Source organism: Elephantulus edwardii, unplaced genomic scaffold (assembly GCF_000299155.1).
Source record: "Elephantulus edwardii isolate Elephantulus edwardi_28Jun2011 unplaced genomic scaffold, EleEdw1.0 scaffold00126, whole genome shotgun sequence".
NCBI lineage: Eukaryota > Metazoa > Chordata > Mammalia > Macroscelidea > Macroscelididae > Elephantulus > Elephantulus edwardii.
In genome coordinates, this window is record NW_006399876.1 from 7,260,929 (window position 1) to 7,283,186 (window position 22,258).

Sequence of the window (22,258 nt, forward strand, 5' to 3'; positions counted from 1 at the left end):
AGATATCTCATAGTTGTTTTGATTTGCATCTCTCTTAGAGCTAGGGATTTGAACATTTCTTTATGTGTTTGTTGGCCATCTGAATGTCTTCTTTGGTGAAGTGTCTGTTCATATTCTGTGCCCATTTTTCGGTTGTGTTGTTTACTTTTTTCTTGTTGTGACACTCAAGTATTCTATAAGTTCTAGACATAAGTCCTTTATCAGACATGTCATTACCAAATATTTTTCCCCAATCTGTGGCTTCCCTTTTTACCCTGTTGGAGAAGTTTTTGGATGTGCATAGGGATTTGATTTTTAGAAGGTCCCATTCATCTGTTTTATCCTCTCCTAGTTTTAGGTGATTTTTGTCTTCTTGATGTTGAGATGCAATTCATATTGAAGGCTACAGTCTTTGATCTTCTGAAGCAAGAGTTTCAAGTCCTACTTTCATCAAGCAAGATGTGACTTTTGTTACGTGCTGCCCAGTTGGAACCGCATAACAAGTTGTCAGAGACTGTAAATCATGCAGGAGGAGATTACCCAGCTTTCTCCCAAGGAGCAGCTGGTGGATTTGAACCATGAACTTTTGGCGTGGCAGTATAGCTCCTTACCGCTAGGTCACACCAGAATGCTATAAAGCCATCTGGAGGGGGAGCCTCAGCGCGGGGGCAATCTGATGATCATTTCCGTTTGTATTTATGGTTATTGGTCTGTTTTCTCCAGCTATTTTGGATCATCCGGTACACAGAGTCCCCGGGAACATTTTTAGAACACTTTCCTGATGGATTGCCCCTTGTTCTAATGTGAAATATTCTTCTCTGTGTTTCTTCCCATAATTTTACCTTAAGTCTCCTCTAATTTTTATGCAGCTATATAAGTTTTCTTTTCATTAGTAACTGGTAATTTCTTTAATGTCTCTCTTTAAAATCTTTCTCTTGCTTCAGGAGTGTCTCATGTAAACAACGTCTTAATAAATTTTGTTTTGTTTGACAACAATGAGATTTTTTTTCCATTTAATCCACCCTGAGCATCTGTGTTTTTGAAAAGGACTTCTATTTGCTTGAAACTGCCTTACAGTTGCTATATTATGTCTGTATTTTACTCTAGGTTTCCTCCCTTCTTTCTTTTCAATAAAGTCAAAGAATGAATCTGATTTCCTTTGTTCCTCACCGTTGGTCTGGTTAGGTGTTGATGCTCAGTCTAAAGTGAACGTCCTGTGCGCTGCCAGTCCTGGCCTGTTGATGTTAAGGAGGCAGAATTAGAGGCTGTTACATAATGAAGTGGACAGCCCCCATAACTTGATCTGAGATAGATCAGCCAATCAGCTGGAAGGGAATTAGAGGGGGATATGCCACACTTAATTGATGAGAGCCCTAATTTAATGGAACGGGACTTCCCTATAGCATAAGCTGTAACAACTTCCGTCTCCTGGGAGATTAAAGGAGAGGGACAGTGAACATAAGGGGAAACCTCAGTGTCACCAAGAAAGAATTCTCAGGACTTAAGTGCATCCTTTTTTGGACCCAGGTCCCATTGAGGGGAAGATCCTTGACACGGGGGAAGGCCAAACCATAAAGGGATCGCCTATGATGCTGTGCCTACAGATGCTGAAAGTGAGGAGGACTTGAAGCACTTGCTGTAGATCAAAGACAACAGCTTTCAATATAATTTTCATAACATCAAGAAAACAAAAGTTCTCACTACTGCATAGAGAAGCAACATCATGATAGATGGAGAAGAGAGTAAAACTGGCAATGATTTAATCTTACTTGGATCCGTAATCTTGGTACCAGCAGTCAGGAGATTAGGAGAAGTATTGTGTTGGGCAAGTCTGCAGCCAGAGATGTCTCCAAAATCTCTAAGGACCAATGATGTCAGCTTGAAGACTAAGATGCACCTGAGTCGGGGCATGTTGTTTTCAATCCCTTGCTATGCATCTGGAACCTGGACAATGAATAAGGATGACACAAGAATTGATGCCTTTAAATTGTTGGTGTTAGAATAAAGTATGGAATATTCCAAGGATAGTCAAAAGAACAAGCATATATCTCTTGAAGAAAGAGCAGCCAGAATGCTCCTTGGAGGCAAAGACGAAGCTTCATCTCACATAATTTGGAGATGTTGTTAGGAGAGGCTATTCCTTGGAAAGAGACATCACGCTTGGAAAGGTAGGCAAAAGAGAAGAAGACCCTTGACGAGATGGGTTTACACAGTGACTGCAGCAAGGGGTTCCAGTGTGTCAGAAATTATGAGGATGGGACAAGATAGGACAGGGTTTAGATCTGTTGTTGATAGGGTCACTAGGAGGCATACTCGACAGCACCGAACAACAACAGATGCTGACGGGAATAAGGATTTTTCTCCAGAACCAACACAGAGAGGAAACCTTCCCTTAGAGCAGGCAGCTGAGTTTGGACTTCCAGCCTCCTCAAATGTGAGAGAATAAATGTCTGATTTTTAAAGCCACCCCCTTCGGCTATCTTGTTATGGCAGCGCAAGATGACCCAAACTGTGGCACCTTTTAACAATTAAACCAGCAGAATGGAATTCTCTTTTACTAGCAAAATCTAATATCTCTGCTATTTTAAATGTAACAAACAAACACAATCAGAATATATTATTTCCCTCTGCATACTCTATTTCCCGAATTCCACACTGCTGTCATCTGTGTGGATTCCATGCACCACCTGCTAGGGCCTTGCTGGTCCCTGTTTCATGCTGCTGGTGAACACCTGGCCCTCAGCTCTTGGATTTGCCCTTTAGTCCTGGGCACCCAGCACAGATCTGGTCCAGGTCTTGTGCTCAGCTTGTGTGAAAAGAGTGTAGGCAGCATAAAGACAGCTGAATCTGACCCTCTACTGACCCCACAGGACAAACTACTCCCATCAACAGCATCCACAGCACAAAACCAACTCCTGAGGTCAGACGTGTCCTCCATGCCCTGGTACGTCCTTCTTCTAACTTCAATATCAACCCTATTTTTTTTTCTTTTCGGCCCAAACTCTGTTGCAATAGCTCACAGACCACATAGAACCATACTCAGAATTATACGGTTTACTAATCACATTAACAGGATACAACTTCTTAGTTAGGACAGCTTCTTTTATTTATTATTATTATCATCATCATCATCATCACCGTCAAATCAGATCTCACTGGTACAGGAGGAGATTGTTCCTCCTTCTCCAGCAGTTGTTGTTGTTGTTATGTGCCGTCGATTCGCTTGCGACTCATAGCAACCCTATGTACAACAGCCCTAAACTCCACTCTGTCCTGTGCCAATCGCACTGTCTCCGACACTCCCATCCCAATTATCCCAGTCACTGAATCAATCCACCTCATAGAGGGCCTTCCTCTCCTGCACCGTCCCTCCACCCTCCCAAGCATGATGTCCCTCTCCAAGGACCGGTCTCTCCTCACAACATGTCCAAAGTATGTTAGATGGAACCTCAGAATCCTTGCCTCCAAGGAGCCACCCGGTTTAACCCTTTCCAGGACAAATCTGTTTGTTTTCCTAGCAGTCCATGGTATTCTCAATACTCTTCTCCAGCACCACAGCTCAAAGGCATCAATTCTCCTTCTATCCTCCTTGGTCATTGTCCAACTCTCTGATGCATAACAAGTGATTGCGAAGACCATGGCCTGAATCAGACGCACCTTAGTCTCCAGAGAGACACCATTGCTCTTCAGTACTTTGGAGAGGTCCCTAACAGCAGACTTTCCCATGGCAATGCGCCTTTTAATTTCCTGGCTGCTGGTTCCAAGACTGTTGACTATGGAGCCAAGCAAACTAAAGCTGTGTACAATCTCAATCTCCAGCAGAGCATCTGGTAAATTTGAACTGCTCACCTCTGGAATTGCAGTACAGCTTCTTGTCACTAGGCCACCAGAGCTCGCCTTAGGACAGTGTCAGAAACATGTTCACTGTCAGCATGCAGCCTCAGAGCTTTAGGCCAATGCTACAAAGCTTTCTTACTCCTGGATCAAAGCATCTTTCCCTAGTTCTCCAGCAAGCTTGGGTGAAGGCCCTTAACTCTGGTTCTGTGAGATGCCAATCCCTAGGTCATCTGTCTCACGTCACGTCTCTGATTTTCTGCTGTGGCTGTGTCTGCTGCCCCTAGGCTGAGCAGTGCAGGAAACTTTGGACCCAAAGGACACACACGGCAATCTCTCCTTCCTCTCCCTTGCTGGTACTGAGATTCCCAAGTTACTGCTGCTAACCCTGCTCACTTTAAACCTGGCAGAATGGCTAAAGTAGCCATTTCCTGCCGGACAGGCTAACATGTCTGTTCGCATGTTTCTGCTCATACTCAAGGTAAAGTCAAAGTCAATGGCTAGAAAAGTAATTTTGTTAAATAAAATTTTTTTCTTTCCATTTTAATTTTAATAAGTTTACATAAAAGTTGGATTTTCATTCAATCATCATTACACATTTTTCTCCCTCCTCCTCCCTCCTCCCTTCCCCAAGTTCACTTTCTTTTTAAAAAAAAATATTCATTCTCCCCTCCCCTACTGACCATTGCAATGCATTACTTATTCTGGACTGTTATACATATGATGCCTAATCATACAGTCCTTTTAAATAGTTCTTTCCTTTGTCTGTTCCAATACAGTGTTCATTATCCGTCCACTCTTTTCCTGTTCTCGTCCCAATCCCTCATGTCAGTCTTGCTTTATAACAATGGTATTATGCAGTCTTTGTCCTTTTGTGGCTGATATATTTCACTTAGCATATCATGTAATGTTTTATGAGTTCATTGTTTTTCAGCGGTGCGTAGAATTCCATTGTGTAAATATACCATAGTTTGTCTATCCATTCATTTGCTGATGGGCACCTGGGTTGCCCATCTCTTTTCTACTGTAAATAATGCGGCAATAAACATGATTATGCATACATCTGTCTCGATGGTGGTTCTGGTGTTTTTAGGGTATATTCCCAGTAGTGGAATTGCTAGGTTAAATGTTGTTTCTATTTCCAACTTTTTAAGAAAGCTCCAGATTACCTTCCATAGAGGTTACACCATTTTATACTCCCACTAACAGTCAGTAAGGGTTCCAATCTTTCCACAACCTTGTTTGCTGATCTGTTGAACTTTGCTATTGTTAGGATAGGAAAGTAATTTTGAACAATAAACCCTTTGTAGTTCAGCTTAACTGTGTTCCTGCTTCTTGGCCAAGAAACAGCCCTTCAATTCCCATCTACAGCTGTCAGTTTCTTCTTTCTTTCCTTTAAAACTCAACTCAACCTACCCTTACAAGTGAATTCTGGCAGGAGTTTCAGAGCGGAGCTCTGCTCCACAGGGTTTTCAGGGCTGTGGTCTCACAGAAGGACATCACTCTGCCTTACTTGTGGGGTGCTGCTCCATTGAGACCATCAGGAACCTTTTTCTCCAGAGAGAAACTGATTGCCAATAAATGCAAAATTCCCCTTTTTTCCTTATTGATTTTTGTGTTTCCCCTTTGATTTTGATGTTTGAGAGAGACAGGATGGATTCTGGGGTGAACTCTGCCATGGTGAACTGGAAATCCCCCCTTTTCATAATAAATTAAAACAAAGAAAAAGGCAAAGCTGATCGAGCACAGCCACTGGGCTCACACAGGGCAGCGGACACATGGGAGGCCAGCAGCATAGTCACTGAGGCACTCACCCCTTTCTCCCTGTGTGTGTCTCGGGGTCCTGCTTCCCTGCTGACCTAGATCAGGGTGCTATAGGATACTTGCTTATTAGGCTCTCTACAACTTGGGGCTCCTCTTTGTCTTTATAGTGGGTTGGACTGTGGCCCCTAAAAAGATGTACCCACATCCCAACCTCGGGACTTTGTAATTTTTCATTTGGAAAAAGACTCTTTGCTGGCGAGATTAAGTGACAGGTCTTGTGATAAGAGCATCCTGGAGTTAGGATGAGTCCCGTAATGGGTGGATCAGAGTCCCTCCGAAACCCACTTGTCAGCTTGGCAGGACCCTGAGTCTCAGCAGCGTGGTTCTCAATTATGTAATGACATCCCCCAGGGAGGCTCAATCAGTTGTAATGGGGTTAGGGTGAGATTTACTCAGGTCACACCCCTCAGCTAATGTGTGCAGAGTTTCCTTGGCCTCTGGTCTGTGTAATTTTTTTTTTTTTTCATCTCAGGAGAGATAAAAGGAACAAGAAGTAAGCAAAGAAAGAAGGGTTTGCCAAGAAAGATGCTGGAGCAGAAAGTGTCTTTCAGACCTGAGGTCCCTGAGCTGAGAACCCCCTAAACTCGTGAGATGCCAACACATATAGATGCTGTCAAGGAATACTGGGCCCAGAGATGTTGGAAGGAGACAAGGACCAAAACCCTCCCAGAGAGAGAGCCTTCCTCCAGGCACAGCGCTCTGAATTTGGGGTTCTGACTTCATGAATTGTGGGAGAACAAATTTCTACTCATACCACTCTCCACTGGTGGTATTTCAGTTATGAATAGGACTAGAGAACTGAGACTCGAAATCCAGTGGCTGGTGTCCTAACTAGACACAGAAGAAGAGACAGAGACACAAGGAAAGTGGCCATGGGAAGATAGGGCAGAGACTGACACGATCCTACCACAGCCCAGGAACTCCTGGAGCCCAGAAGCTGGAAGAGGCTGGGAACAAACTTCCAGTCTCCAGAATGGTGAGAGAACAGATTTAGGCTGGGCTGACCCATCCAGTTGTGGTCCTCTGTAGCACCTGGCAGAGAAAACCAATAGAGTATTCTACAAGTCTGAAGCTCCAGCATCATCCACAGGTATTAGGGGCTGAAGGACAGACACAGATGTCATGCATCAGACTGACTCTCTTGGTCCATCCTTTCTGGCATCATCTGGAAGCAGTCTCACGTGCAGATACCCAGCAGGGCAGATTGGATGTCTGGAGTATTACTGTGGATTGAACTGTGTCCCTCCAAATTACGTGCGTGTAATGATATAATGCTATGTAATGATCCCTCATGATCTGATGAACTGAACAGCTGTAAGAGAATTAGGAATGGAATGCAGCACCCCTTAATCCCATTGCAGTCTTGGTCTGACGTAAGGGGAGTTTCCCTAGGGAGTGACCTCTGTCACCTTTTCTCTCATAGGAAGACAGCAAGCCAAGACAGGGCATCTTAGGACCACCAAGAAAGAATTGCCAGGAGTGGAGCGTGCAATTTTGGGTCCCTGTGTTTGGAAGCTCTTGGACACCAGTGAAGGATAGTAGTGAAGGGTCAACAGTCTTGGAGCTCTGTAAGGAACACCAGGCCTTCGACATTGAAGGAAACTAGAACCTTCCTGTGGAACCAACATAGAGAGAAGGGCTTCGAGAACTGGCACCTTGAATTGGAACTTCCAGCCTCCTAAATGGTAAGAAAATAAACTTCTGTTTGTTGGAACCATCTGCTTGTTTTCTCTGCTATAATAACATTAGAGAACTAGGATTTTCAAGATACTTGACACAGAACTAAGACAAAGATCTTCATGCTGGTCCTTGGCCTATCCCCATGGCCTTCATTGGGTCCCGCCTACACTCTCTTTGTCCATTCGCACAAAAGCTCTCGTCTCTTCTTTTTCTCCCAACATGGCCCTTGATGGCTATTTGAGATGACACTTCACACACCCTCCCACTAATCCACCCTTAGAAACATGAGACTCATCCTCACATTTCCCCAGGGCTCCGTTTTCAGAAAGGCCAGATCCCATTTTGAAAATCAGGAAGAAAGAAAGAGCAATTGGGCTCAGACAGGTTGAGCTGCCCTTTTTTGTTTTGTTTCCTTTCTGCAGTGCCCAGTTGGCAAACCATTTCCTCCCAAACACCATGTGGATGGGGCTCCATGGCTGTAATGGGCCTTGCAGCCGTAACCCACGTTTATAGCTTCCTTCTCCCACCATGCATCCCAGCTTCCTCTGCCTCCCACCAGCGTCTCGCCTGCTCAGGGGTCTTCACCAGGCTGTGGTTGTTAGGTTCCATTGATAGCCACCCTGTGAATGACAAACCCGAGCCCTGTCCTCCCCTGTGCCAGTCCACACACGTGAGCCCACCGCTGCAGTCACCATGTCAGTCCATCTCGTCAAGGATCTTCCTCTCCTTCATCATCACCCCACTTTTCCAAATATGATGGCCCTCTCCAAAGAATAACCCTTCCTAGCAACATTCCCAAAGTACGTGAGATGAAGCTTTGTTGCCTCCAAGGAGCACTCTGACTGCACTTTCTTTACCAGATAGAGTGACTTAGTCTGAGGATGTCAAATCTCTCCAAAATGCATTGCTCATTTTACAGAAATTCCATCAAGGCTTTTTATTGGTTGGTTGGCCTGGCAAGTTGGTTCTAAATGTATACAGATGAACAAAGCGCCAATTCAGGGTGTTTCCTGTAAACAGGATCATGGCTTACGTGTCCTTTTGTGTGTAACTCCTGTTACTGAGTGTGATGTTCTCAAGGTTCCTTCTCACACAGAGTGAGTAGATGGAGAACCTACCCTGCTCAGAGGTGATCAAACTCCAATAACAAAGACCAGGCTTCCAACAGGACCACAGTCACAGTACAGAGCAGTACAGAGGTCAGAATTCCAACACTATTCAATTTTGAGGGGACACAATTAAATTTATAGCACATGGGGACTTAAGTAAACATATAAAGAAAAGTCACAGGGTTTTCTGATTCACTTCTACATTCTCCTCTTTGGGGCACCCATCAAAGCTAGCCTGGGCTCAGGGACAGGCCACCTCACCTCTTGTTGGGAAGAGCACCAACATGTTTGTGGACATGGCGGGGGGTGTTTCCCCAGTCAACACAAGAAGTCTGACATAATTCTGAATTCCTTATCCCTAGGGAGCGCTGCTGGCTTAGTGTTAAGGAGCTGCATTGTCAACCCAAAGGTTGTTGTTGTTGTTGTTGTTGTTGTCAGGTGCCATACACTCACGTATGACTCATAGTGAACCTATAAACAAAAGATCTGAACCAGTCCTGTCCTGTGCCATCCTCACACTTCCTGACACACAAGAGCGCATTGCAGCAGTCACCGCGTCAGTCCACCTGGTTGAGGGTCTTCCTCTCCTCCAACCCTCTGCCCTTCCCAATATCATATCCTTCTCCAAGGAATAGCACCTCCTAGCAATATGTCCGAAGTACGTTAGGTGAAGCCTCATCATTCTTTCCTCCAAAGAGCTCTCTGGCTGCACCCTCTCCAAGACATATCCATTAATTTTCTTGGCTATCCATGGAATTCTCAGTGCTCTTCTCCAAGACCACAGCTCAAAGGCATCAATTCTTTTTCTGTTATCCTTAAACATTGTCCAAGTCTCAGATGCACAGCTAGTAATCAGAAAAACCATGGCCTGAATCAGATGCACCTTAGTCCTCAAATTGACATCACTACTTCTCAATAAATTGGAAAGGTCCCTAACTGCAGGTTTTCCCATTTCAATGTGTCCCCTTATTTCCTGACTGCTCATACCAAGGGTGTTAACCCAAAGGAATGAAGTTCAAATCCACTAGATGCTTCATAGGAGAAAGATGACTAATCCCCTCCTGTGTGATTTACAGCCTCTGAAAACCCATTGGAGGGTCAGCTGTGAGTTGGTTTTGTGTGCTCGCCTGTTCTTTTCTGTGGTGGAACCTCTGGGGGAGCGGGGAGGGCTCTGGAATCTCAAATAATTGTTTTTGTAGTTAACCTTGGTCTTTTGCACTCATTGTCCTGGACCTTTCCATTACAAGTTTGTCCTCTGCAGTCCTGGGAAATGTTATGTTATCTAGAACATTCACTTCCTCCTTGTCATCCCCCCCCCACCTCTACTCCAGCCATGTCTTGATTGCTTCACGTGCTCAAGAAAGTTGGACAATGAACAGAAGAGATTGAAGAACTGATACATTTGAATTGTGTTGGCTGGGAGTATTCACCATACCAGGGACTGCAGGGGGGGAAAAACCAAGAGCTCTATCCTGGAGAAAATACAACCGGGGTGCTTCTCAGAGGTAAGGATGGTGAAACTTTGGGCACGTTGCCAGGAGACACCAGTCCTTGTGAAAAGACATCATGCTGCCAAAAGCGGTGGCTCTGTGAAAGTGGAAGATCCTCAGTGAAGTGGACTGAAAATTGCAACAGCAAATTTGAGCCCGTTGAGACTGTGAAGGTGATGCAAGGCTGGGCAGGGTTTCCATCTGTTCACAGGTCTCCACTCCATGGTGCCTGCACAACCTTGTCACGAGCTGGATTAGACTGTAATCCCCAATCCCTGGAATATGCTGGCAGTGCAAAGTCACAGGATCATTTCTCCACCACTTACATGGCTAGTGAGGTTGGGTGAGACTCTGTCCCTGCCCCCTCACGGGATCCTGGCCTGGAAGGGCTGCACCTCTCTGCCCACAGCCCATTGGCCAGGCTGCCAAAACACATGACCACAAACCTGGGTCCTGAAACAGAAGGGACTCTGTGCTGGTTGTTCAGGAGACCAGAAGTCTGACTTCCAGGTGTCAGAGGGCTCACTCCCTCTACAAGTTCTAGAGAAGGGTCCTTTCCTGCCTCTTCCAGCCCTGAGGATCCCAGACAATGGGCCCTGGTTCAACCCCCAGCTTCCCTGCCTCTTCAAGCCCTGCGGATCCCAGGAAATGGGCCTAGGGCTAGTTCAAGCCCCTGCTGGGAATTTACATGTCCATCCCAGGTATCTGGAGTCAGAACCTGCTGGTTAATAAAGATCCCAGATGCTTTTCTATATACACATTTGTGTGCACCAGTTTCTTACTAATGTGCATTTATGCTCTGTTTATTGTGTTTACTAACAATGAAACCCGACAGCCTGGTGGAGTAACACATCATGTAAAAAATACATCACAAACCAAAAAAGGTCAGTGGTTCCTTGGAGAAGCAGTTTTGTTTCACTCTCTCCAGGACAGATCTGTTTGTGCTCTTGGCAGGCCATGGCTATGTTCAAGACTCTTCTCCAGCATGGTGCTTCTTCTGTCAACCTTAGTCATGGCCCAGCTCCCCGACGTATAGCAAGTAATTGCAAAGACCAGGAGGTTAAGGCATTCAGCACAGTCCCTGGTACAGGTCAGGTACTCAACATGAGTTAGACGTTACTGCTACCGTTACTTGCTATGTACCCACAGTGTCGACTCAGAGTGGCACAGGACTCAGGAACCAAGGAAATTTTCCATTTTTAAACTCTCATTTCTGTACCTGAAGTCCTCCTGCGGGTGACATTCATTCCAGCTAGTAATCCAGTCACTGAACAAATACTGCTCTCTCCTTCAGCTGCGGGGCAGTGTGGGCCTGCTCTCTGCTGCGGAGCACTCGGGACCCCACTGTGGAGGCCCAGGGAGTTGGGCCTTTAAGCTGTGGGATCTTGCAGTTCCTGATTGGCTATCTAACATCTGTGAAAACAGGCCTGGACATTGCCCCGCCCCATGGCCCTCTTGTGGCCTTCCTGTGTTGTGTCTCCACCCTCTGCATGACCTCTGAAAAGGAAGTGGGGAGGCTGGTTTCCTGAGGTCTCCCTCACATGGGCCCCCCACTTCGTGCTGGCGGCAAGAACCTTCTGATACTGGACAGGGCTCCCCAAAGAAGCGTCTCTCTCACTCCAGGCTGCCCAGCGGGCACTCTCCAAGGCTTCTGGTCTCCCACCTCCGGCTCTGTCCCGTAAGACACACCTCCTACACGCCCCACACTGCCATGGACCCCAGCTCCCCAGCTGGAACCTGCTGACATGTTCTCCCAAACACTCTGTCTTTCACCAACCGACATAGTAAGGAGAGCTGGTGGGAGAGACCACCCGATAATTCATCAGCCAATAGGAACCCAAGAGAGTCCCCACCCGAACCCTGTGGCCACATGCAGGCCCAGGCCGAAGGTACAGAGCAGCTCAGCTCACCCCAAAGTCCAGGATGGAAACTCCTCCCACTCAGAAGTGGGTCCATGAGGGGAGGCCAAGCTTGAAGGGTGTTTCTGAAAGCCCCATGTTTTCTCTTTCTGCTGCCTTTCCCCCCTTTAACTCCTTTCCTGTTTTTAAAGTTCAGTAAACACAGCCTAGCATTGTTATTGAAGGAGTTCTGGGTGGCCTAGTGGTGAAGAACCGCACAGCTTACCCAAAGGCACACAGTTCAAGTCCACCAGCTGCTCTGTGGGAGAAAGATGGGCAACATCCTCCATGTGATTTCCTGCCTTTGAAAACCCCCTGAGGGGGTCAGCTTCGGGTCAGTTCCAACCTGACGCTACACAACAGCAGACAGCCTGGACTGAAGGTTCCAGAAACATGGTCTGGCTGTATCTTAGGGCTCCCCCCTTGTCCCTCACTTCAGCCATGCAGAAGGGGATCCTAAAGCCCTTCCCCAACTGGACACAGTGCTCACAAACAGCTTCTCTCACAAGCTTTATTTTCGGGGACAGCACGGCGGGTAGCCCAGCCCAGCCCGGCCCCACAGCCCTCACTGCTTTCCGTTGCCATTGATGGGCAGGTTCAGGTGCGCAGGGGAGGCCAGGAAGGCCTTGAGCTTGGGTCGTTCGCTGAGCCTGGCCACATAGGCCGACAGCAGGGGGAAGGCGTCCAGGCAGCCGGGAGCCAGCACCTGGTGGATCAGCAGCAGGTCCAGCAGGTTGTAGTCAGCGAAGGAGATCTGTGGGCAGAGGGTGAGCTTCAGGAGGGGGGCAGAGAGTCCTGGGGGCTGTATCTGTTTCCCCTCCAAGACTGGGTGAGACAGGGATGGCTCAGGTGCAGGCTTACCTGGTCGCCCACGATGAAGGCTTGGCCTCCCTTGTTCTGGGAGAGGAGGGTCTCAAAGGGCTTCAGGTGCCCGGGTAGTGCCTTCACATAGTTGTCCTTGCCCGCTTCCTGTTCACAAGAGGCACAGTGTACCATCCTCTCGGTACCATGCATGCTCCATCAAGATGCCCACTCAGCCCACCTCTGCTCTCAGCTGACCCCTTCAGTTGGTCCCATGTCAGCGATGGCACCCCGCAGGCTGGTGACTTGAATCCCAGTGCTCTGTGCCCACTCCCCAGGTCCAGGCCATTGCGCAACCCTGCCCATGACTCGTGAACTCTACCTAGTTCTCACCTTCCGGAGTATAGCTACGCCTCGAAGCTGGCCGCACCCCGAAGGTGGCCAAGCTTCTTCACACCTGAACTATGCCCTGTTCACACTCCTGGGCAAGTGCCCACGGCCCCACCCACTGGTGCAGGCCTCCAGGCTCCAGATAAGCAGCCTCACACATGCACACACATTTTTTCACAGGTTCACACACGTAAATGTGACAGCCTGTATGGGCCGCAGACAGGCACACACACGTATTCAAAAGCACACCCCTATATTCACATATAAAAACTCACATGTTTGCAGACACATGCACACACTTAAGCTTACACATGCACACACAGCACTTGGAACACACACAAACGTGCAAGCTCATGAACACATATACACATACAAACTGACAAGCTCAGACACCCATGTCCTCTTGATAACTTACACAAACGTGTGAAAACACACTCGCGTTCTGCCTCTGGTAATGTGATCCCACGTCCCCAAGTGTGCTTGCATGTGAAAATTCCAGCCCCTCCTCCCAAAGTTTATGATAGATCTTTTTCTTCCTCCTCCTGAAAGCTCTCCAAGCTTACCCCACCCAAGCGGGGCATCTGCTGTCCCTGTCCTACGTGGCCTTGCCTGTTCCCTGCCTGAGCCCCATCCCAGGCAGTGAGGATGGGGAATGTCGGGGGGCGTGGTCACTAGCACAGAGCCTGACGCAGCCCGCAGCCCGGTTGCCCTGCCTGAGGGTCTCCCAGAAGTCCCTCTCTCTGCCCCTGCCTGGCCCAGTACTCACGTAGTTGGTGTAGATGAGGATCAAGTACTTGCAGCGCAAGTCCTCCACACCGTCATTCACCACGTCCAGCATGGCTGCCTCCCGTGGGTCCTTCCCATAGAGTCCTGGGGGCAGAGGGGGACAGCATGACTGGGCACCTGACCAGCCCGCAACCCGTGACTGACCCACTGACAGACATGTGGCTGATGTGTGGGGAGGGGAGGAGGTGGTCTCTAGAGGGGAGGAGGGGAGAAAAAAATGATGTCCCGGCTCTGGCGGAGGCAGCCTGGCGGGTGGCAGGCAGGCAGGGCTTGATCTCTAGGCAGTTATGGTCTTGGAGATGGGAGTGTTTTGTTTCCCCAACTGCAAACAGCGTGCTTGCCAGTCCACTGGGCTGCTGAACACTTTGATTTAAAAGGAAGTGACTCAGGTGGTTGGCAATGAGGGGGCTCCAGGAGCCGGCTGCTCTGTGTGTGTGTGCGCGCGGTTGTCCCTCCCCCCTCCCCCAGGTACCCCCAGCCCGGCACTCACCGAGGGAGCGGCCCAGGTGCCGCAGGATGGCGTTGGACTGGTACAGGGTGAGGTCTCCGTCCTGGAACTTGGGGAGCTGACCGTAAAGCTGGGGGGACAGGGCTGAGTGAGGGGCACTGAGCTCAGTTGCCCCTCCCGGCCCTCCAAACCAGGCCCTGTCCCCGCCCTCCTCTGTGAGGGGCACTCACACAGGACGCCTTGAGCTGGCCCTGCTGCCAGGTCTCCATGGTGACCACCTCCTCCTTCCAGCTCTGGCCCTGGTCGGCCAGCAGCATGCGCATGGCCTCGCAGCGCCCTGGGGACACGGAGTGTGGAGGCTACAGTCACACAGCTCACTGGGGTGGGACTGGACACCCCAGGCTATGGGGATCTCTGGACAGCGAGGACTCACAGAAGGAAGTTTGGGATCGAAGCTATATGGAATGGGGGGTAAGCTGTCCCATGGGTCGCCCCTAGGTAAAGGGTAAAGGGTCCTAGGCTGCAGCTCCGAGCCCCTGCTCCAGCCACGCGCTTACCTCGGACGGGGAAGTAGACAATGGTGTAAGGCGCCACTGGTGGACAAAGAAGTTTGTTAGATCCTGGGAGGGTCGGCGAGGGTGCACCGCCGCCCTCCTGGGCCCACCGCCGTGCAACGCGCTCAGGGACCCTCAGGTCGGGTCTCAGTGCTCAGGACTCTAGGGGGACCTAGCCCCAAACCCGCGCTAAATCAGCCCTGGGTCCCTGGACCCCTCCTGGCCTCCTGGGACCCCCGCGTGGGCGCTGGGAAGGCCAGTCCCCAGAGAGGCCGGCCCGTGCTGGGGGCCCTCCTGCTCCATGAGGCCTGGTCCTCACACCATTCCCCCGGGGCCTAGGCCGTGCGCAAACTCACTGGCGGACAGATGGAGGTGCAGGCGGCGGCGGCGGCGACAAGCGGGATCCGGCCTGCAGCGCGGCTTCCGAGCCTTAAAAGGGTCGCCCCGCCCCGGCCCGCCCCGCGCTGAGTCACCGCTAGAGGCGCGCGCTCCCGCCTGTCCAAGGGTCCGCGCGGCACCCACCTCCGCTGAGGGCGCACCGGACCCCGCGCGCAACTCGCTCGTCCTGCAACAAGTTTCCCGACGCCGTCCACTCAGGCTCGCCTCGCACAGAGCACCCGGGGCCCACCGGTCCCTCGGAGCCCCGCTCGTCCGCCTCCAGAACGGAGTGCGCACCGCGCACCTCTACTCAGGGAGTGCACCCCATCCCGACCGTGCGCCCCCGGGCCCACCCCTGACTTTATCCGTGAGCAGTGAGCTAACCCTGCATGGTGAGGCTGGAATTGGGGTTCTACGGCTAGTAGAGGATTTGGGGTTCGCCTAGTGGCACCCCGTTCCCAAGCTTGGGTAGCACGCAGTGACACTAGTTCCTACAAAGACACAACAGCTCTGAGTAAAGGCACGCGAGCGCGCACACGCGATTGTTTCTTTCATAAACATCAGCCGTTTGGATGTCACGCTCGCTCGGATCCCTGTCTAGTGACAAGCCCCCTGGTATTGTAAATAATTATCTTTTTTGTTTGTTTGTTTTCTTTCGAAGCTGCCTTTCTTCCCCTTAACTTGTTTCGAAATGAGACCTTGTTTCACTGACCCTCCAGCCTCCGTGGGAAACCAACTTCATTTGTTAAAAGGAGATTATAATGACAAGGACAGTGGAATCTGGCTAGAATCTGTTGTCCATTGGCTGGGGGACCCCCTGGGAGCACTAAGGAGACTTTGCTTGTGGGAATGGAACACAGTGCAGCCACTACAGAAAAGTCAGGGTGTTCCTCACAAACTTAAACCTAGAATTACCATGTTGTTGTTAAAAGCGATCCAGGTGCCACATCTCAGTGACCCTGGGAACAACAGATCCCATCCCTGAGCTATCCTGTGCCATCCTCATCGTCGTGGACACACGAGCCGTTGCTAACATCACCGCGTCAGTCCACGTCATTGGCGGTCTTCCTTTCCTTCGTTGACCCCCCATCTTTCCAAGCATGATGTCCCTCTACAATGAATAGTCTCACCAAGCTACATGTCCAAAGTAGGAAAGAGGAAGCTTCACCATCTTTGCCTCCAAGGAGCGCTCCAGTTGCACCCTCTCCAATAGAAGAGATCTGGAAATAGTGTCCACACACGTTGTGAATGTACATACTATCACTGAATCGCACACTCAAAGCAGGTGGGACTTGTGTCTTCTCTGTCTCTCTCTTTCTCTGTGTGTGTATGTCTGTGTCACACACAACACAGAGCATCAACAGTTGCTGGAAGCATTTCTGATACAATACTACCAAGTTCAGCTGTGTCCCCTGGTGCCATGAGATTAACGGACAATTACGGACAATGTCAGGATGCACTTCGGTGCTGTTTAACTCCATCTGTCTGTCCCCACATGCCATCCTGGGGGTTCAGGTCTTATGTTCTGGGCCCCTGACAGTCATAGTGGGGAGCTAGGGACTTGCAGAACAGGAGTGAGGGATGGCCAGGCCAGTGGTCCCCTTGTTGAGGGGGCCGAGCTGCTGAGGTTTGGGGGAGCTGGGCCCATGTGGTGGGGTGGACTGGGCCTGCCCAGGCAATTTCTACTCACCTGCATGGAGGCTTCTGGTGCCTTCATAGTTGTAGGGACTCCAACTCCAAAACAAAAAGGGGTGGAGATCAAACTATCCAGTCATTCTCCTGCCACACCATCATCACAGTGTGGTCTGGTCTGTTCTTCTTTTATGTCAGACCCTCAAGTGTGTGTGTGTGACCCTCTGTGTGTGTGTGTGTGTCCTCAGCCCCATAGTGTGTGTGAGAGACCCCGAGTGTGAGCTCTCCTTTTGTGAATGCAGGATGCACAGAGCACCAGTGTGTGTGTTTGCCTTCCGTGTGTTGTGTATGAGAGAGAGCGACCCCTGTGTGTGGCCCCCCATCTGTGTGTGTGTAAGAGAGAGAGTGAGACTCTCTGTGGGCCCCTGTCGCATGTGTGTCAGGGGAAGGGGACTGTCCCAGGCAGTCCTCGGTTTCTAGCCAGTTGTGAGTGGCACAGGCCCTCCTGTCCTTGGTGTGTTTGCTTATTTATCATGTGTTCCCTTTGTCTCATGCCCAGCCCCCACCTCACAGGCACCTGCTGAGCCCCCAGCACCCCCACTGCACCACACTCCACGCCTAGCATGTCCTCTTACGGACCCAAGGGTGAGGTCGTTCCGGATGTCTGCCCAGGCATGGAATTGCTGCGTCTCAGGTATGTGGACACCTGTGTGCTTAATATCAGAATCAGACCGTCCACCCCAAATCAGGGACACCAGCCCCTAGTCCTGTCCCAGCATGTGGCATTAGCAACCTGAGAACACCTGGCAGCCCACTGACGAGCTTGTTTAAACTGCACCCCACCTGCCTGTTCTCAGGCAGGGTGTAAGGCAGCGTCCTCCTGTTGAGATTTGCAGCCCCAGACCTGGCAGAGTCCCCTGACTCAGAACTGACTCAGAGGCAATGGGTTTGGAGTTTCTTTTCTTTTCTTTCTAAATTCCTTTTCAAAGGAGCTTTGGTGACATGGCATTCTGTGTTGGGCTGTAATGGGAAGGTCAGCAGTTCAAATCCACCAGCTGCTCCTTGGCATAAGGATGATGGAGTCCCTGCCTTTACAATTCACAGACTTGGAAACCCAGTGGTCCCCATGGTGGGAACTGACTTGAAGATGGTGAACTGGGTTTGGTCGTTTCTTCTTAACAAAAACCACTTGATATCAAATTTTAGAAGGTTTAAAGGAATGCTCCTTGGAGGCAAGGATTCTGAAGCTTCATCTGACATACTTGGGGCATGTTGCAAGGAGAGACTGGTCCTTGGAGACGGACATCATGTTTGGGAGAGTGGAGGGATGGTGCAGGAGAGGAAGACCCTCAATGAGATGGATCGATTCAGTGACTGGGGTGGTGGGAATAGGTATGTTGGAGACCGTGAGGTTGGCACAGGATAGAGCAGGGTTTAGGGCTGTTGTACATAGGGTCACTATGAGTCACAAGCGACTCGATGGCACATAACAACAACAAATGAATGGTGTTGGTTTATGTCGCCTGAGAAATTGTTTACCTGCCGTCATAAAAATAGAATTAAAAAATATAATAATAACAATATACACACATGAAACAGTGTATATGAATGATAACAATAAAAAGAGAGAGAGAGAGAAATCTACTTTAAAGTTATCTGGCTAAATAAATTCTCAAGAGAGCAGTATATTCCGTTGAGTTTGTAGACAACGGCGTGCATGTAAGTGATCAGATTTTCTCCACCTTTTCCCCGGCTGCAATTTGTAAGTGACTTGCTGTGTAATGGTTTACATTGTGCATCGTGGCTGCAATCCAAGCCAAAATGATCAGATTCACAGATTGAAATGTCACCATAGGTGTTGCCAAATTAAACATCTAGGGGAAACAGTAAGTCTTTCTTTCTTTTTATTAATTAAAAAAAAATTTTAAAAACAGTTTCCGTGAGCATCCATTCAACACATTTGATAGACTGTAAGATGGTTGACATTGGGGCAATCTTGTCCTGTACCAGTCAGATCCGATTTAACAGTACACACAAACACAAATAATAACATTTAAAAAAAATTTTTTTTTAAAAAAAAGATGGTTGGCATGTGTGTTCACCTGTCCATAATCCTCAGGATAACGTGACTATACTGGGCGTGGTAAGGGAACTTCCGTGTCCTGTTGTTGTTGTGTGTCATTGAGTCAGAACAGACCCGTAGCTGACCCTGCAGTGGGTTTTCAGAGGCTATAAATCACATGCCCATCCTTCTACAGAGCATCTTGTGGATTTGAACCGCATTCTGTTTGTCTGATTTACCTCTTGTCTGTGTGGCTGCTCCAGGATGTTCTGTAGAGAGAGGCTGGATTGGTGAGACTTCCTTTCACATACTTTGGGCTGTTATCCAGAGGGGCTAATTGGCAGAGGACATCACACTTAGAGAAATGGAAGGTCAGTGAAAGGGCAGAAGACCTCAAGGAGATGGACTGGTACAGTGGCCGCAACAGTGGTTCAGAATGACAGAGATTGACAGAATGACAGAGGTTGACAGAATGACAGAGATTGACAGAATGACAGAGATTGACAGAATGACAGATTGTAAAGATGGTTCCGGATCAAGCAAGGATCAGCTTACCATCGAGGATTGCTACTAGTCAGATCCCCTCAGACAGCACCTGACAACATCCGTCTACCTTAAGTATTGATTGTATCAGTCTTCTCTCCATCTGTCATGCTGGTGCCTATTGGTTCAGTAATGAGGATTTTTATTTTCTTGATGTTGAACTGTAACCCCTATTGAAAGCTGTAGTCTTTGATCTTCTGCAATAAGTGCTTCAAGTCCTCCTTACTTTCAGCAGGCAAGGTTGTGTCATCTGCATAGCACAAGTTGTTGATTAATCTCACCCTCCAAACCTGATGCCACATTCTTCTTCATAAAGTCTAACTTCTCAAGTTATTTGCTTGGCATACAGATTAAATAGATATGGAGGTAGGATATAAGACTAACACACACCTCTCCTGATATTAAGCCACATGATGTTCCCTTGTTCTGTTTGTACAACAGCTTCTTGGTCTAGGCATAGATTTTGCAGGAGCACAGTTGAGTGTTCAGGGATTCTCACTCTTCTCAATGTTAGCCATAATTTGTTATGACTCAAAGCCCTTGCATAGTCTATAAAACACTGGTAGACATCCTTCTGGTATTCTCTGCTTTCAGCCAAGATCCATCTGGCATCAGCAATGATATCCCTCACGTCACATCTTCTTAATCCAGTTTGAATTTCTGGAAGTTCCTGTCAATGTACAGTTCCAGGCATTTTTTAATCAAAAGGCGTGTTACATTGGGGAAATTGGCTATCAAGGGCCTCTGCAAAGTTCTAACAAGCAAGGACATCAGTTTAAAGACCAAGGTGTACCTGATCCAAGATGTGGTGTTTTCAATCGATTCCTATGGAATTTGAAAGTTGGATAGTGACTAAAGAAGACTGAAGATGAATGAATGCCTTTGTGGCAAAGAATATTGACTATAAGGGAGCTCTAGTGGCCTAGTGGCAAGAAGCTGTACTGCAATCCCAAAGGTGCACAGTTCAAATCCATCAGATGCTCCGCACATGCACACGCAGCAAAGAGTATTCACTAAACCATGACCATCAAAAGGACAAACAAGTCTGTCTTGAAGGAAGTGCAACCATGATATTCCTTAGAGGCGAGGATGGTGACACTTTGCCTTTCTTACTTTGGGCTTATTTGCAGGAAGAATCAGTCCTTGGAGAGAGACATCATGATGGGAATGGTGGAGAGTCAGTGAAAGAGAGGAAGTCTCCCAGTGTGACGGATTGAGTGGCTCCCCCAAAGGGGTGTAGCATGACAGAGCCTGGGAGGGTGGTGCAGGCGAGGGCAAGCTTTAGATCCATCATTCAGAAGGTCACTAGGGGTCTTATTCCACTCAATGGCCCCTAACAATAATGGAGATTTGTTTGACTTTTCTTTAGCTTCCTCTTGAACGTGCCCTTGAGCTCTTTGTGGTCTGTTGGCCCTGACCTTGATCTGACTGCTGGTATTGATCTTTTTCTCCTTTCTCTTTCCCAGATGCTGTCCATTTGATTCCTGTGTAGTCTATCTGTGGGTCTCACAAGACATAAAAGAGGATGAATGTGGCCCAATGAAGGTAGGACAGGGGTCACCTTGCTACCATGCTGAAAGTACCAGCAGGCCCGGAGTGTGTCCTTTCCGACAAAGGTCTCTGACGACATCCCTTGGCACTGAGGAGAACATCCTTTAACTCTCCAAGCCCGCTGTCCTCACTCTTCCTCCCTGGACAGTCAGCCATGGCCCTTCGTCCTAGCCTCCTTATTCCCTCACTTCCCTTTCTATTTTCTTCTTTTTTTATTTTATTTTTTTCTGAGATAATTCACCAAATCCCTCTCTCCACTTACCATTTGATCCTTCAGCAGTATATTTGAGACAAAGCTTCCCAACGGTTTGTGGCTTTTCCCAGTTTGTGTTTGTATATCTAACATTTCCTTTTTTCTTTCCATAACCTCCAGTTTCATGCCCCTGGTGTCTCTCCCCATATCCTCATGAGTTTCTGCCATATGTGTCTTCAGCACCAGGGAGCCACCAATTCTCATGATGTCATTGTTTCCCAGAGGCGGCTCTTCTGTGTCTGAGCTGGAGCCTCAGGTGAAAGGGATTGTTCTGCATTAAGGTGATGTCAGCCTAGGTTTTAAGGGGAGGACTGGGTGGAGATGGGCCCCAGGCACCCTGTCCGCAGTCCCCACCCTGCCCTTTGCTCTTGTGCCAGTGTGTGGGCAGGACTTCCTCTCCAGCCATGTGTGAACCTACTCTATGGGAGGAGGGAAGAAGTTCAAGGCTGTTAGTCCCCATGCTTCTCCCCAGTGTCTCACCCTAACAGAGCATCTGTGGCCTTGACATGACCTTGGCAAGCTTGAACGAGAGCCAGTGTCGACCAACGACAGTCGCTTGGCAACTCCAGACAGTAATGAATACAAAGCTCAAAGCCATTCCTCTGACAGCCTCTCATTGCCACCCCAGCCCCTCACCTTACCCACACACGTGCAGGCACACGCGGGCACACACGCCTGCAAATGTGTGCACACCCACACTCTCTGACACGCATCTCCATGAACTAAACACAGACACACGCTCACCACCCAGCATGCACCCACAAACAAAAACACACCTTCCAAACACACACAGTCCACATGCACCAACACACATCCCTACACTCCCAGACAGAACAACACTCCTGTGTACACACATCACAAACACAGGTCTTTAAGAAGGGGGTGGGTCTCACCTTTTTTGGTGTTAAGTTTCTTCTTTTCCTAAAGTGTACTGTTTGTTGTTGTTGCTATGTGCCGTGGAGTCGTTTCCGACTCATAGCGACACTATGCACAACAGCCCTAAACCCTGCTCTATCCTGCGCCAACCGCACTGCCTCTGACACACC

General features: G+C 48.8%; 1 protein-coding gene across 1 annotated transcript; it reads right to left on the reverse strand.

The window, feature by feature from the left end:
* Positions 1 to 12,379: 12,379 nt before the first annotated feature.
* Positions 12,380 to 15,096, reverse strand: LOC102846686 (glutathione S-transferase P-like). Its single transcript, XM_006893403.1, has 7 exons — positions 15,018 to 15,096; positions 14,797 to 14,832; positions 14,470 to 14,576; positions 14,282 to 14,369; positions 13,772 to 13,875; positions 12,676 to 12,783; positions 12,380 to 12,568 (listed from the first exon to the last, which is right to left on the reverse strand). Exons 1-7 carry the CDS (start codon positions 15,094 to 15,096, stop codon positions 12,380 to 12,382), a joined length of 711 nt encoding a protein of 236 aa, XP_006893465.1.
* Between the last annotated feature and the right edge of the window lie 7,162 nt (positions 15,097 to 22,258).